General features: G+C 40.5%; 1 protein-coding gene across 1 annotated transcript in view; it reads left to right on the plus strand.

Annotated features, from left to right (window-relative positions):
- The window catches only part of LOC127632442 (multiple epidermal growth factor-like domains protein 6), a 127,625-nt gene that overhangs the window by 6,951 nt on the left and 102,903 nt on the right, over positions 1-17,771 (plus strand). The window contains exons 3-4 of the mRNA XM_052111027.1: positions 1,320-1,429; positions 8,247-8,351. Coding sequence (XP_051966987.1) covers positions 1,320-1,429; positions 8,247-8,351 — 215 coding nt within the window. The remainder of the gene's footprint in view (positions 1-1,319; positions 1,430-8,246; positions 8,352-17,771) is intronic.

A 17,771-nucleotide genomic window follows, 5' to 3' on the forward strand; every position in this document is an offset into this window, starting at 1 on the left:
CCAGACATGACACTTTGAATGAGGACAAACAGTTCAATCTTCATTTCATCAGACCAGAGAATCTCACAATCTGAGAGTCCTTAAGGTTTTTTTTAATGCAAAATCCAAGCAAGCTTTCATGTGTCATGCACTGAGGAGAGGCTTCTGTCGGGCCACTCTGCCATAAAGACCAGATATGTGGAGTGTTGCAGTGATGGTTTTCCTTCTGCAAGTTTCTCCCATCTCCACACATGATAGCTGGAGCTCAATCAGATTGACTGTCGGATTCTTGGTCACCTCTCTTAACCCCAATTGCTCAGTTTGGCTGGGCGGCCAGCTCTAGGAAGAGTCCTGGTTGTTCCAAACTTCCATTTTATGAATAATGGAGGCCACTGTGCTCTTAGGAACCTTCAATGCAGCCAACATTTTTTCTAGCCTTCCTCAGATCTGTGCCTCAACACAATCCTGCCTCTGAGGTCTGCAGGCAGTTCCTTTGACCTCATGGCTTGGTTTTTGCACTGATATGCATTTGAGACCTTATATAGACCGGTGTGTGTCTTTCCAAATCATGTCCAATCAATTGAATCTACAACAGGTGGACTCCATTCAAAGTGTAGAAACATCTCAAAGATGATCCAGAGAAATGTGTATATATATATATGACAAAGCAAAAACTATATTTTGGATAACAATGCAAATTTATTATAAAGAAAAAACTTAAATATCACATTGACATACTGTAAATATTCAGACCCTTTGCTATGACACTTGAAATTTACCTCAGGTATATATATATATATATATATATATATATATTAAAAGCATTTTAGCATAAGGCTGCAACATAACAAAATGTGAAAAAAAAATAAAGGGGTCTGAATCCTTTATGAATGCACTATATAACCAAAGTATAGACAATGCCATTGTCATAATTGACATAGTTGGGGCCTCAAAGTAGGATTTTGCTCAGGGCCCCCATATGTTCATATAAGATTAGCCTGCTGGTACATGATAGCTGTGCAGTGTAAAAACCTCACTCTCCTGGCCTTAAGAGACACTAGCGACCGAGGCTAGAGACAATGGATTTTCTAGCATGTCTGACTCCTATGCCATGTATAGCCAGTTCAAATCCCACTCGGGGCGGATCGAGTATGAATGGTGACACTCAGAAATGGCCCTGACAGAGACTGATGACAAACTTTTGCTGATACTTGTAAAGAAACGTATAAATGTGCTGGTCTAGAATCAGATCTTGGCTGAATTTAAGGATCTTAGTCCTTACCGTCTGTTTGAAAATTCTAACTAAACATTTGCTCATTTCCCCAACTTTTTCCTCTCAGGACTGCATACTACACCGCATACAGGCAAGTGTATCGTCGGGAATATCAGACTGTTTTTAAGTGCTGTCCAGGATGGTCACAGCTCAATGGAGAAGCTGGATGCTTGTATCGTAAGTCTTTTATTTTCTGATCAAGTTATGTGACAATTTTAAATGACACAATTTAATGTAACAAAATGGACTCAAATGTAAAAAAAAAAATGCATTTCATTATAATGACTGCATGTACCTCTGAACTTATTAACTATTTACTGTCAAAAATCTGTATTTATAATGTTTTGGGTATATTTTTGAGGGAAGTATGCAGTTATACAACAGGAGTTCCCAACAATTTTTTCATGAAATCAAAATAGGAGTTTTGTCTATTAGATTTGAAAGCATCTATAGTGTATCCTCCACCTTAATCTTAAATACCACCTACCATTGACTTGCCATAGAATGTAGTAAATCATGGTTTGTTATGTATCTTTGGATGTGCTAAACTAAAGGCTTTATTTAAAATAAAGGACAAATCCTTCATTACGTCCGACCCCTACATTTATTACTTCCACCATTTAGCCATTTCTACTTAAAAAGCAGTCTCGTGGATATCAGCATTTGCCTGGTGAAAGAGAATAAAAGGACTGGACAATAGAAGCATGAACCTGTATGTACTTGGACTTACAAAGAATGCACATTCATGTGATGTTTCCCATTTAGATTTAGTCTCGACCAAGTATGTAGGCACATCTCACGTTCCCCAAATATAGAGTAGAATTTGTAGAATTTTCATGTTAATGTAAGGGTGGTTGTAAAGGTTTCAAAATGTATATGCTGTGTATCAAAAACTAATATGATTTGAGTTAGTTTTGGAGTCATGATTTAAAAACTGATGTTAGTTTCAGTTTTTCCCAACCATGTCAGTTTTTATGCGCCCTGATTAAGGTCCATTGAGTGTGTTATTGTCTTAGACTACAGGGCAGAAGAAACAAGCAGGTTCCCAGATGTGCGATTTACAGCAAATAAAGTGTTTTTCAGATTCATGTTCTTATGCTCCTTATTTTTAGTATATCCTCAAATTAATTTATTTTAATTGATGATGGTTTGTGTACGCGCCATAATAGAAATTGGCGGCCTTGTTCACATTCAATCAAAACTCTGTACTCAAAGCCACCTAAATCCTACCCTGCCTTTTAAATCAAGGTAATCATGTTAACATCCACTGGTCATTTTTATCCAAGACTTGTGGCAATTTGAGTGGTCTCAAGCCAAAATGACAGACATTGGCATAATAGTTTATCCCTCAGGTTGTGATTTTCTCCAGGGTCACATTTCTGGAGCCAACACAATCCTCAAAGCCCCCATTGTCTCTTAGAGAAGGTGTAACTACTCATTATACCTGCAAGATTTAGGCATCCTCCCCAGTGCAGCTTTGGTTGGTTTTTATACACACTTAGAAAGTGCCTCAACATGCATAACATCATTTGGTTTTCCTTTGCATCTGTATCTATTCTCCTTAAATTAAGGTATGAGAGTACGCTCCGCTTTTATCTCTGTAATTCAAGATCTGGAAGCACTTTAAGAAATGGAACAAACTAATCACCCTTTTTTCTGAGCCAATGAACACAGACAAAACACGAGTTGAGTCTCACACCAGAAATCCCCCCTCTGACTGGCACATGGACAGAACGTCTGTCTTCACTACTTTTTCGTCTAACATATTTCAGTTGGACGGCTTCGGCCAGATGGGGTGGACAATCAAGAGGCTGTTGGATTTGTAGCTCTTTGGCAGGACCGGCAGTTTGGGTTGTGTTGTGGAATTGAAAGTTCGTCTCTGAGGAGTTACCGTCATTCAATGATGAAGTGCTTGTCACCAGAAAAATTAAGAGCATGCAAGAGCTCATCTGTTTATTAAAAGGAAGCATGTAGTGATGACTTTTTCTCAATTTGCCCCTAGTACACTAACTAATTTATCTAATGACCACTTATTACCAAGTGCCACTTGTCATGGGGTCAATGACAAATTAAGGTTGTCCGGGACGATATAAATAAGAAATCTTTTAAAAATCTAGTTTAAAGCACTTGTTGTAGTTAAAAATATCAAGTGGTGTATCCATTTAGTAAACACATAGCACCTTTCCCCTCCCTTGAGGTGAAGACGTGTGCTCTTCCCCAGTTGCGTTCTCAAGAAGTGTGAACCCTCGACGTTCTTCCTCCCTAGCCTAGCGGCCGTCAAGTCTTCGGAGAGGCTCGCTGCCGCCCCAGTACGGGCGTCACCCAGGCCCCCGTACTGAGGTAAGTGCTCCACATGTGCTTTTTATCCCCCTAGGCAACCCCGTGTGATGTATATTTCGCAAAATGGTTTCCCTGCCGGTAAACCGCGTCTTCCTTGGGCAGAGGGCCCTGTGTCCTTGGTCGCCGTGTTTGTAGTAACTCCTCCCCCCTTGGGTAGGATCTACCACGACGCTGCTCCGCACGATGTGCTTCCGCTCCTAACCGGTAAAGACCGTGTGTTGTATTCCATCTAAAATACCCCACCCTCTCGGGGCCGGGAGTGGTCTCCGTGGTGTCCTCCTCTTTGGAGGGACACCCCCCAGCTTGGACCATATATTTGGCCCCCAGCCGAACCATTTTTTTCTTTTTTGGGGGGAGAACAATAGAGAGAAGGCCATGGCTGGGCCAGCCAGTCTTATACTCCTTAGCAGTTAGCCGTTCCCCTAGGTGCAGGGGACCGCTTCATGCCTGCCAGTGTGTTGGGGGTAGTTATGCAACTTGCTGTGCTGGCTACGAGGCACACAGAGGTTTGCCCGTCTCGCAACGCCAGTCTGCGTAACTTGGTTCAGCTCTTGTGCCGTTTTCCATTGGGATCCCTAGTGTTAACTCATCGACACAACGTCGAGTGAGTGACAGATAGAGAACGTCTCGGTTACTGACGTAACCTCTGTTCCCTGATGGAGGGAACGAGACGTTGTGTCCCTCCTGCCACAATACTGAACCAACCACTGAAATGGCCAGGTCTTTGGCTCGGCTCCTCAGAGCGATACTTGATGTGTATTTGCAGCGTCACTCCTTTTATACCCGTATGTCCGGGGGAGTGGCAAGCAAATTCCACATGCCAATTTCCATTGGCCTTTTCTCAAGATCAGAGATGTCTGGGCTCTGCAGGAGCGACCCCTAGTGTCAACTCATTGACACAACTTCTCGTTCCCTCCATCAGGGAACGGAGGTTACGTCAGTAACTGAGACGTTTTTCCTGGCTCAAAATGAGGCGGAGGTGGTACAATACTCATCAAAAAAGTGACGTTAAAAACACGTAAACATTGGCTTTGCGTTAATACACTACTAATTTCCTGGCATCTGATTAACTGTTGTTAATTTTGTCAGCTGTTTTTTAATTTAGTCTTAGTCTAAATCCTGTGTCAAATGTCCTTTTTTAGTTTTTATCATATTTAGTCAGTATATTTGACAAAGTCTGGGCTTTTTAATGTAGTTTTAGTCAATGAAAACTGTTGACATTTTAGAAACATTTAGTCATATTGACATTTTAGTCACTGAACACTTTAAACATTTAGCCATAAGAGTATTATTGATAAGCATTTGTCAATCTTGTCTATCCAAAACCAATATATATATACACACACATTTTAGTGTTATTTTTCACATAAGATTGATTAACACGAGCGTCTCCGTGTTAGAGTGCGCATCAGCCGGCAGAACTTTAAATCTCTCCCGGTCTCGACTGCCCCTCAGATTGGGTCTCTTCTGCGACTGGTTAAAGCAGCTCTGACTGCACCGAGAATGACAGTTTTGGAGTTTGTTTTTATTTACATGGCACACTCCCATATTATATGAACTTTAATTAAGGATAAAAAATAAAGATATATCGCCAAGCTGTGATCTGTGTTTATATCAGAAAACAAACAAAAAAATGTCACTTCATTGACCCAGTGATAAAAGATTTCGATCAGATCCTTCCTTACTGGTTTTGCTTCAAGACTCAGATTTTTCATTGGACAGGAAGTACCAAAAGTATTTCTTGCACAAAAGTAAACAAAAATGTCCTCAGAATCTAACTTTATTTATTATTAAATTCATAATAATGAAATGTATTCTCACCAAGATCTGCATTGGCAAAACAATATGCAAAAAATATTAACATCACAAAGGTTGAATTGAAATATTGACAATTTTGTGAATGCATAAACAACTGGCATTATTTACAGTATTTATACTGTAGTGTGAGTGATGAATGAGTGTTTGGATTCTAATGTAAATTTCATTTCAATATCGTTAGGTCCAGTGCGCCAGTTTGCACTCTTTCCATTGTTTTTCTGTGTAAACATATGCTAGACAGACGTAACTGCATTTTTTAGGAGTTAAAATAAAGAGCAACCTCAAAAGCAACACCTGCTATATATTGTTGCTGTTATATTTGTTGGGCTGCATCAAGCTTTTTGAGTGCAAGAACACTTTTTTTTTTTGCCAAAGAACTGACAAATGCATTTAAAAGTTAATAAGCCTGTTTATTTTGCTGTCTTGAACCAATTTTGTGATTTAGTTCTATTTATTTTATTTGAATTTATTTTCCCTGCTATCCATGACCCAATGTCAGCAAACCTGAGTCTCCTCAACCCATCAATTGAAAACCCTGGATTTAGATGTTTATAGCAATAAAGACATGATAATAAAATGTTCAGTCCTTTGCTTGCTTGCTTTTTCTTTCTTTCTTTCTTTCGATCTCTGCCTGCATCACCTTGATTTTACTCATAAAATGGAATACACAAACTATCAATAAATTGCAAACAAAAGCCTTCATCCGCCAACTAACAAATGACAATTGCATCTATGTGAACTTCTGCAGTTAATCCAGGATGGACTCCAAAGACATTATTCATTAATCTCAGAGTTCATACTAAGGCCCTTAACACTTACTTAGTTTACTAATCTTAAACCATGACCTGCACTGCACATTATATTCATGATGTTAGCCAGAGAGGAACTGGCCCCCACAGTGAGTCTGGTTTCTCCAAAGGTTATTTTTCTCCATTAATCAACATCTTATGGAGTTTTGTGTTCCTTGCCACCGTCTCCTTCGGCTTGCTCACTGGGGTTATAAATGTCTTTAATTACTTATTTTTATGCACACTTCATAATTGTATTTAATCAAACTACACAATGACGACTCTCTATAGATATTACGGTTTCATTTTCTGTTAATGCCTTGTGTAAAGCTGCTTTGAAACGATGTGTGTTGTGAAAGGCGCTATACAAATAAAAAAGACTTGACATTACTTGAGCCGCCCTTATTTTGCAGAACTAGAACTCATAAAACAACACTTATTGAGGCTTTTTTAGGAGAACTACTGCAGTTGGTTTAATTACGAACAAATCCTACTTCCAATTCTACCCTAAGTGTCTACCAAATTACATTTTGAAGCTATTTACAATGGGTTCTTTTGGGGTACGCCAAGTACGCCCCCGAGAAACTGTTTACTTCATTGTTTACGTCTTGAACCAATTGACTTAATGTCATTTCGTAAAAGTAATTTTGTTGCTTTAAGCGTGCTTCAGAAGACTTCCTTCAACAAATCTCACCCTTGATAATCCCAATCTTCTAATAAAAATGTAAAAGTCAAGGAGTTTGAACAGGGAAGTTCAGAGCAGGAAGTGGCCAGTTATTTTGATTGATGCTAACAAGGTTATTTGAAATAGAACTGTGCAAGGTAAGCGGCAATAGCTTCTGTGAATTAGTGAATGGCAGCAGGTCTTTGTTTCACTGCAGACAGAATTGTCAAGAACTTGGAGTAGGAATTTTCTGGACTAATGTCTTGGTGGTCCACAGGTCTGGACAATCCACACCCACATGCCCAACAAGGCCTGTCTTGACATAAATAGTTTATTACCAACCCTGTTAGTGGAAAAGATGTTTTATGAACTATTCTTTCAGATCTATTGATGTTTTGAATGGCAATGTAGTATTGAATTAGCACAATTGCTATTGGGTAAAAAAAGAAAGTCTCATTTAAAGCTGAAATGCTTGAATAAAAAAGTGACAATTAAACTCCATATAAACCCACTGAAAGCAAAATCTTTCAGCTTTTTGATGAACCAATTGATTCTAAATGTGAAAATGCACAGTACATAAATATAGGAATGCATTTACTAATGTTAATGTAAACTGTTGTTTGATTAAATAAAATATAACCAAATTTATATTAAAATTAAGCACATGACCCATAGATGTGTTAATGTTGATAACATGTTTTTTTCTTACTTTTGAGGGACTAATGTAACAAAATCCACATTTGAATTGCTTAACTCCACTTGTTTATCAATGTGATGATGCATGAAAACGAAATCGTTTTTTTAATGTGGCATATCAAACGAAACTATAGACGCAACTCTTTACAACCAAACAGGTTTCAATGAATAAACTTAAGAAGTTTTTTTACCAGAGGTACTTTTGTTAGCTCTGCACCTGTAGAAGCACTTAACGGAAATTGACGCCATGCTGTTGTGTCACGTGACGCGGTGTGCCACAAGTTTAACCCTGAAATGACAGTCTAGAGTGTTGTGAACGAATTCAGTTGGTTTAAATATATTTAAATTATGCATTGCGTATAGAGAATCCAAAATACAACATCCACTCGTGTGGACACGGGGTTGCACAAGGTTAAATATTTTTGGTTGCAAATGCTATAAATATTTTCCAAAAATGTATTAAACCAACATAGACACAAATGGTTTAATACATTCGTGCATCCATGTGACCTGAACATCAGGTGTGCGCATTTTAATCGGGAGTAAACGGCTTAAAGTTACAAGAGAAATGGTCGAAAATGGCCAAAGTGTGTGAAAAAAGACGCTTAAATAACTTTTTACTACTTAATTATCAAATCATGTCTCATTTCTGACCATCATCTTTTTTCTGTTTGTCTTCCTCCGGCAGCTGTGTGCAGTTATGGCGTGTGCTTTAATGGAGGTCATTGTAGAGAGGGTTCGGGCCAACTCTGTGACTGTCTGGCGGGCTTCAGTGGCCCAAGCTGCCAGTATGGTAAGTCCAAACAAACTGACACTAAAGCCGGGTTCATACCGTACAGTTTGGCCACGCTTTTGCCAAATTTTGGGGATCGTAAAAGGTTTTGTTTTAGGGCCAGATTGGCAGTTTTTGATTGCTTAAGTGCGATATGTTCACAGACGGATGAGTGTCGGAAATGTTATGTCGCAGTCGTGCAGTGTGACTACTTCTACGACAGTCATATAAGAGAGCCCAACGAATGTTTACTCTTGCTGTTTGAGTCTTTAGCATTGAAAGCCAAGAATGATATCTTTATCGAGGACTCGTAGCCACTGAAAGAGAGAGGATACTAATAATGGAGGATGTTGTTCTTTTGTGATAATTTAGGCACGACAGGAAATTCTTCACAAATCTAGCCTTCTTTTTTTTCAGTGACTATAGTCTCCTGTTTGTCTCATAGAGTCGAAGTGATAACAGACGCTGGTTTTGCACAAACATCAAGGGTAATCTGAGAGCAGCTCATGTTTTAAAATGTTACAGACAGACGTGATTAATTACAATCTTTCAGCAACAGTATGAGCAGTTAAAATGTTGCAGCTTGCACATTTGATTTCAAGGATGCATGACACAAACCCCTGAAGTAGCATGACCTAAGCCTTCGTCTGTCTGTTTTTTTGTTTGGTTTTGTCTGTTTGTCTCTACTGGTCATATCCTGAAGACAGAGGCAGAGAAAAGTTTGCACACAGATGGTAACCATTGGCTGTTTATTCTGGACTTTTTTTGAATGTGTTTTGTTAAACTGATGCTGATTAATTCGGTTGGCATGCACAAACGAAAACATGAAAACAGTAACAGCCACAATCTATTACTGGAATGAATAATGGAGGCTATGGACTTGTTTAACTCCTATATCTTCTATATACGCCTGGCTGGAACTGTAATATAGACACAACCCTGCAAAAATTGATGTAAATTTTATGTTATGTGTCAAGAACATGCCTGGGACATAATTAACACCAAAATGAAAAGCATAATAAAGTCAAGATTTTTTTCTTTCTTTCTATTTTTAGGGACATTTCAAATTTTTTTTTTGACATTGTGACATAATATTATTGTTAATTAAGCACATTTTCACACATTGTCAGTGGTGGTCAGAAAAATTTCTATCTAGCCATGAAACTATATTTTGTTTTATTTTTATTCTATATATATATATATATTGGGCCAAGAGAAATTAGCCCATATAGCAAACCTTTAAAAAAAAAAAAAAGTAACCTCCTGAGACCCGAGTGTGTGACTGCTGTGTGCATTTGCCATTTCCATTTTTGATTTGTTACTAGTAGCACCTAATAAACATGCAAAAAAAAAAACATCCTAAAAATTGATGTCCACATAAGTTATAAAATAAGCATATAAGTCACGACATTTTAAATTAAACCAAGCTGTAGAAAGTAAAATATCAAATTGTTTATGATGTTTCCAGGAATGTTGGTTAATTCTATAAATATTCTATAAAAATTAAAATGATTTGACTTTTATGTTAAGCATTTTACGAATCAGAAATTGACATAAATAATTATTATTCAAGTAATGTCCAGCATCGTTCAATCACTGCCAACCATGTTAAAATAAAATTATACATTATAAAGCCTGAATCTATGTACTGATTATCATTGTCCCATATCTGCCAAATGTGTTGAGTGCTCAAAAGCTCATCTGCAGCCTGAAACTGAACTTTTGATAGGATTTTAGGAGTGAATGTACTTGGCTGCATTGGAAAGCTATATGATGCTCCCTTGCTCCCTATTTAGTGAATGACTTAACCTCCAGTGTGCTGTCTGTCTGCACTGGTCTCAGAACAGTTAGAAATGCAACTGATTTTCATCCCATCTTCAAATAAAGCCTCTGAAAGCAAAGTTTTCCAGCTTTTCGATGAATCGATTGATTCTCAATGTGAGAATGCACAGTAAATATAGGATTCTTTTGTACACTGTTGTGTACATTGTGTTTAGCAGCATGGTGTTTAAAAAAGCGTGGTCAAATAAAAACAAATTTGACATATCGGATGAAACGTTTCTTACCAGATGTAGATTTGTTGGCATTTTTCTTCCAAAGACAAACTCCACTGTGGCGTTTCTTTGTCACATTACTATGTATGTCAGAAGTATAACCCTTTACTGATAGCCCAGAGTCTTCTGAACTGAGATCAGTCAGTTTAAATTTATTTAAATTATGCATTGGGTATAGCGACAAGCCAAAGTATAATGCTCATGCAGGTGGACGTGGGGTCGCATAAGGTAAAAAAAAAAAAAAAAAAAACAAAAAAAAAACTTTCATTATTTACAGGGTTGTATCTAGAATTTAAGGACATGGCACTTTAAGAATAATAAAAGATCATTCAACAGTATTCGTGTTTAGGTTCATTCAGACTTGCATGTTTTGCATATGTGTCATTAACAGGTATTGATTTTATTATATGGGGATCCGAGGACATTGCCCTATAATTTTGTATTTTTTTGTTTTATTTAAGCATCATTGGGTTAGTGGAGGGACAGAAGAAACTATGGTGATTTAAGAATGTCATCATAGATTAAAACTCATTTTTTAAATTTGACCGGGGCCGGTTTAGACTAAACAGCACCTTTTATCTGGCCGATTCTTTTTTTTCTTTTCGTTAAAACGTGAAATAGCCTAACCAAAGATAATTGGGGGCAGCTGTTGATCAGGTGGTAGAGCAGGTTGTCCTCTAATCGCAGGGTTGGCGGTTAGATTCCCAGCCCACATGACTCCACATGCCGAAGTGTCCTTGGGCAAGACACTGAACCCTAAGTTGCTCCCAATGGCAGGCTAGAGCCTTGCATGGCAGCTCTGCCGTCATTGGTGTGTGAATGTGTGTGTGAATGGGCGAATGAGATGCAGTGTAAAGCGCTTTGAATACCGCTAAAGGTTAAAAAGGCTCTATATACCATAGACTCATATACCATTTACCATAATGCATTCAAAGTACATGTTGGAGCTAATCAACTTCTTTATACAGCAGTTAATTCTGGCCCTGAATCATATGAAAATATATGTTCCAAGAGATCTGAAATATAAGCTTCAATCCTGCTTGTTGTAGTTTATTCTGTTGTTATGTGTGTGACAGTGAATGCCTGAATGTCGTCATGATACGCGTTCTTTTGAACTCATTTACAGACTGTAGGTGGGGATATTTGATCACTCTGGTTAAGATGTTAAGCACTTGAAAGCCCAAAAAGGATTGCATTTTGAAAATAAGCCCCTTCAAAACCTGCAACTGCTAATTTTTAAATGAACAAACAAAAACAAAAACAAGCCTGAAGTCGCTTGTAATAAGAGGACATGGCAACTTTGTTTGGGTGGGCTTGATTGTCCAATGGGTGGCCAATTTCCACCTATGGCTATGTCAGTTATGACGTGAATTTTTTTGCTGTTTTTTCTTGTATATTAGTGATAAACAGCACAGGTTACTGTGGCACTCGCGGCACTTAATATGAGATGAGCTACTCTCCAAACCTTGATGAAATTGCACCTGTTTTGAAAATGTCACAGAAATAACAAATCACATATATAGACTCAAAAGACCCAAAAGTATCATAAAAGTCCATGTGACTTGTGTATCTTAACCTGAAGGCATACAGAAGGTTTTGGTGAGAAATAACACATCATTTAAGTAATTTTTTTAGCAAATCTAATAGAAATGGAATTCAAATTTAGAAACATCTAATTAGGAAACCCTAATCAGGCTTGGTCTAATAGTACTTAAGGACATACTTCACTGACACCACTTTCCTTTCACGTTACTTTATACCCTATGCTGGAATTAAAGGGCAGTAAAATGCATCTTTTCAGCTGACTCCACAGAGGTCAACCCCCCTTTGCATCCTGAGTATCTCTTGAAGTCAAACAGGAAATAGTAAATCAATGTGGGTTTTCCTGAATGTCAAGACCTGATCTATTTGTGATTCATTGATGAGAAATTCTTGTCCTGAATGGCAGAGAGCTTTGAATAAGAAAGTTCCCTCTTACCCCTTGGAAGTCATTAGCTTGTTAATTATAAGATGCCTGTATTGGGCCATAATGGGAACTGAATTGGCCTACGACCTCAAAGCAAATGCAATCTGATTGGCTCTCATTGTGGCTAAGGATGGCTCAGAATGGTTGACTAGTCAGCTTGTCATATAACAACGGATTACCCTGCTTATAGAACCAGCTTGAAACCAGGCTAAAGTGATGGTTTAAGCTAATTTAGCTTGATTCTTCTGATGCAGATGATCACGTTTGACATGTGGTTTTTAGCACATAATGAATTGAAGCAGAAAGAACAAGTTTAGCACCCCGTGGAGAACATCTTTTTCTGTTTGAGATTTGCCATCATAACTCACATTTACATTCCTTTGTTGCATATTTTGTTGATCATCACCCACCTGTGGGACCACAAGAGAGAAAATATATATATATCCAATTGCAATAAAATTTGTTGACTTTGTTCACATGTTGGTGCAGCTATCCTTCGAGGACTCTCCATAGACATAATGATTTTTATACTGTAGGAATTATAGATTCTATCCCCTAACCCTACCCCTAAACCTAACCCTCAAAATCACTTTCTGCATTTTTACATTTTCAATAAAACTTCATTTAAGCGATATGAATTATGGGGGACACTAGAAATGTCCTCATAAACCAAATTTTAGCATACTACCCTTGTAATTACCAGTTAGTAACCAAAAAAAAAATGTCCTTGTAAACCACCCAAACCCGCCCTCATACATTGTGTGTTAAGCTCCCTCTTACATTTACATTTATGCATTTGGCAGACGCTTTTATCCAAAGCGACTTACGTGCACTTATTACAGGGACAATCCCCCCGGAGCAACCTGGAGTTAAGTGCCTTGCTCAAGGGCCCAACAGTGGCATCTTGGTGGTGCTGGGGCTTGAACCCCCACCTTCTGGTCAGTAACCCTGAGCCTCAACCACTGAGCCACCACTGCCCCCTGTGCATCATCTTTCCATGGCTCGTTTGGATAGTCTGCTGTAAGTTACAATATGTCATTGTCTATGTTTCATGTATGTTTCGGAAAGTAATAAGGAAAAACATGACACTGATACTCACTGCAGTTTGGCCTCTGAGTGAATCAAATGCTCATTGAATAATCTATTAATTAGTTCAATTGAATTGAACTAATTAAGCCCTTTCCAACGATATATATAACACATGGCTATCTCATCTTTTTATGTTTTTACCAACTCTGAATATAATTATTGTGATAACAAATTAACAATTGCTGTGCATGAAATAGTCCTTATTTGTCAACGAATTAAAAAGCATTATTTAAGAATTGGTATCAGCTATATGCATTGTTCAGTCCAGATTCTGGGCTTTAAAACGACATCTAGTTTGGTCAGATCAAGCAAATGTTTGTTATTTATATTATACATTTTTCCTCACCTTTTTCTCCCCAATTTGGAATGCCCAATTCGTAATGCGCTCTAAGTCCTCGTGGTGGCGTAGTGACTCAGTGCCTCAGTCCGGTTGGCGGTAGACGAATCTCAGTTGTCTCCGTGTCCAAGACCGTCAAGCCTTCTTATCACATCTTATCACATGGCTTGTTAAGCATGTTACCGTGGAGACATAGTGCATGTGGAGACTTCATGCTATTCTTCACGGCATCCACGCACAACTCACCCCACCGAGAGCAAGAATCGCACATTGTAGCGAACACGAGGAGGTTACCCCATGTGACTCAACCCTCCCTAGCAACCGGGCCAATTTGGTTGCTTAGGAGACCTGGCTGGAGTCATTCAGCACACCCTGGATTCTAACTCGTGACTCCAGGGGTAGTAGTCGGCGTCAGTACTCACTGAGCTACCCAATCCCCTTGTGCTTGAATTCTTGAAAGAGTATCAGATATGGACGAAATATACATTTATCTGTCTGTTATCGCGTATGGTTTGAAATCGTGGCACAATGTTTCCAGATCAGTCACACACAGCATATTTAGTCCTTGTTTTTGGTTTAAGTTCTTTGGGAGCCACCTGATCTGTGTTACGATTGCAATCCCAATGCCAATGTTGTAATATTCCAAAGGTTTCTTCAAATCAAGGAAATCAAGGAAAAATGTGCAACAGCAATCTGAAGTTCACCACTGTTTCACTCACCTCTGTCAGCGAGAAGCATTGCTGTTGGATCTACGGCTTGTTTCCAGCTGACGTTCTCTCTATCTCTGCACGCTGTGCAGTCTATGCCCCTGGGCGCTTTGACAGTGCTTTTCACTCAGAGTGTTCTCCACCTAAAAGAGTTTTGATTTCTCTAAAAGAGTTTGAGTTTTCCACTCACAAAAGAGCAATACACAGCGGCGTTGAATGTCCTTTTCAGGACGTGTCTTTTTTCAAGATGCCTTTCCGCCCCTGTGTTGTTCCTGGATACGGTTGATTTCTCTCCAAGACCGACAGCCACAGTTGCTGCCTCGTGTGCCTGGGCAGCGATCACACTGAGGCGGCGTTCATGGATGGCTCATGTACTCATTGCGAGAACATGACCATGGCAGCGTTGCGGTCGTGGCTCCCCTTCCTTAAGGTAAATGCCACTTCAGCCACCCCCCGCATCGCTCCTTCTTCCCACGGGATTGAGGACGACCCAGCTGCCGATGAAGGCGATATGGGGATAACGGTGGGCTCTGTTTTGCCGAGTAAATCCCCACGAACCACCCGCCCCCAGACACGCTTGCTTGCTTCCGTCTGAGCTCGGGATGAGTGCGGCTCGCCTCACAGCCAGCCGGCATTCTCCCTTGAGCCCCTGGACTTGGATGATGACATCGCCGCTGCATCAGAGAGTGTCCAGGCGTCTGACACGGAAGACTGGCCTTCGGGCCAGCCCGCCCAGTCTGAGGCGGACGCACAGATGGCCGACATGCTTGCCTGGGCTGCCGTGAGCGTGGGCTTGGACTGGAACAATCCGTCCTCCCCACAGCCTTTGCAGCTTGACGACTGGTTGCGATCCACCTGGTGGGACCACACGGTACTCCCCTCCAGAGCCTGTAGGATGACGTCATCATTGACCTCCAAAGCCTACAGCGCCACCGGACACCAGAAACCTCCGGCGGTTTGTACAGCCCTTACTTCATTGTACCCCAAAAAAGCGGTGGGTTGCGACCAATCTTGGTCCTGCGAGTTCTCAACCGGGTCTTACACAGACTCCCGTTCAAAATGCTTACGCAGAAACAGATTCTTACCTGCGTTCGACAGCTAGATTGGTTCACGGCGGTAGACCTGAAGGACACGTAATTCCACGTCTCCATTCTGCCTCAACACAGACCCTTTTTACGGTTCGCGTTTGACGGCCAGGCGTATCAGTACAAGGTCCTCCCCTTCGGCCTGTCCCTGTCCCCTCACGTCTTCACGAAGATCGCAGAGGCAGCTCTTGCCCCGCTAAGGGAAGTGGGCATCCGCATACTCTACTACCTTGATGACTGGCTCATCCTGGCTCACTCTCGAGAGTTACTGTGTGCTCACAGGGACCAGGTGCTCAGGCACCTCAGCCGTCTTGGGCTTCAGGTCAACTGGGATAAGAGCAAGCTCGTCCCGGTTAAGAGCATCTCTTTTCTCAGCATGGAGTTAGACTCAGTCTCAATGACAGCACGTCGCACTAATGAGCGCACTCAGTCAGTGCTCAGGTGCCTCGCTCTCTTCAAGCCCGGCACAGCAGTTCCTATAAAACAATTCCAGAGGCTCCTGGGGCATATGGCATCCTCACCCATGGATGCGCCGCTTGGGTTGATGCATATGAGACTGCTTCAGCACTGGCTACAGACTCGAGTCCCGAGATGGGCATGGCGCCACGGCACATACCGTGTGACAATCACCCCTTCTTGCCTTCAGACTTTCAACCCTTGGACAGACCTCTGCTTTCTGCGGACCAGAGTCCCCTTGTAGCAGGTGTCCAAACGTGTCGTGGTGACCACAGACGCCTCTCGACAGGGTTGGGGCACCATGTGCAACGGGCACGCTGCCGCTGGCCCCTGGACAGGACTCCAACTGCCTAGAGTGTTTGGCTGTATCTCTTGCCCTACAGAGATTTCTCCCACTTATCAAGCACATCTTGATCCATTCAGACAGCACCGCAACGGTAGCGTACATAAATCGCCAAGGCGGCATGCGCTCTCGTCATATGTCACAACTCGCCCGCCATCTCCTCCTTTAGAGTCAGACCTGCCACTGTAAACGGCCGTACCTTATTTTTGGCTCTTCAGTGCAAAATCCTGACTGGCACTCTCTGTCCCGCTTCCATTTATAGCTGTATGTCCGGGCGGGGCATGCAAATTCTGTCTGTCAACTTGACATTGGCCTTTTCTCAGGTTCAGAGGTACGTTTGGTGTCCCAGGAAGACCCCTTGTGTCACTTCATTCGAGACAACATCTCGTTCCTTCCCTCTGGGAATGGAGGTTACAACAGTAACCATGACGATACTGTATTCATAGCATTTTGTAGTTAATTTGAGGATTATTCCATTTTACATCAGCAGTCATATTTTATCTTTATTGAGTTAATTCAGTAGTCCATCTGATCTCTTTCTTGATGCTCTCAGTAGAGCGTTTTCCTGTAGAAAATATAATGGATGCAGTAATATTCTGACATTTTAAAGTGTGTCTTAAGTGCATAAATACTTTTTTATGGGCCACTGCTTGTCAACCCATTAAACTACCACCTAACTTGCACTATCCAGGCTTTAAATTTTCAAGCTGGTGTTTTAAGCAGGGTTTCTTCCCTTTTGATTGAATTCACATGAACTGCTATGATCCCTTTGCCAGTTCCTTGGAGTTTACACTTATTTTCTTGTTCAGTCATAAATTATAGTAGAGAAGGAAGTCCTGCATCAGGTCAATATGTCACGTTCAGAGCCTCCTTAGAAGATGCTGGTGGGCATGTGTCAATCTCCTCAGAGGCTTCTAGCTGAATGTTGTGGAGCTGAAACATCATTGGGGGTCTGGAGATGATGATAATAGATGGGCATAGATCTATTGACGGTGTGGGTTTTACAGGAGGTCATTAAGAGTCCTCAGATGAACATCTGAGACCCTGAACTATAAATGGAGACCTACCAGTGAGCTTCCAACCTCTACAGGACACCAGATGCTTGAGGCATTAGGGTTGCGTTAACACTGGCTCTTTTGCAAACGCTCGTGAGCTGCTTAAAATGACCTCAGACATGGATGAATCTCATGAAATCTGTCAGTAAATGTCTGGGTAATATTTCACCCCAAAATCAAAAGAAAAAAATAAGAAATGTTATTATGCACCTAGAAAATGTAACCTATTTTTAGGACCATTTATTTTTTAATTGTGAAATAATTCATAAAATAATAACCGCAGTTAAGCACATTTTCCACCATTGTGCCATTTACACATGAATCTTATTCTTAATAAATCTTATTTTTA

This window comes from Xyrauchen texanus, chromosome 39, assembly GCF_025860055.1.
Source record: "Xyrauchen texanus isolate HMW12.3.18 chromosome 39, RBS_HiC_50CHRs, whole genome shotgun sequence".
Lineage (NCBI taxonomy): Eukaryota > Metazoa > Chordata > Actinopteri > Cypriniformes > Catostomidae > Xyrauchen > Xyrauchen texanus.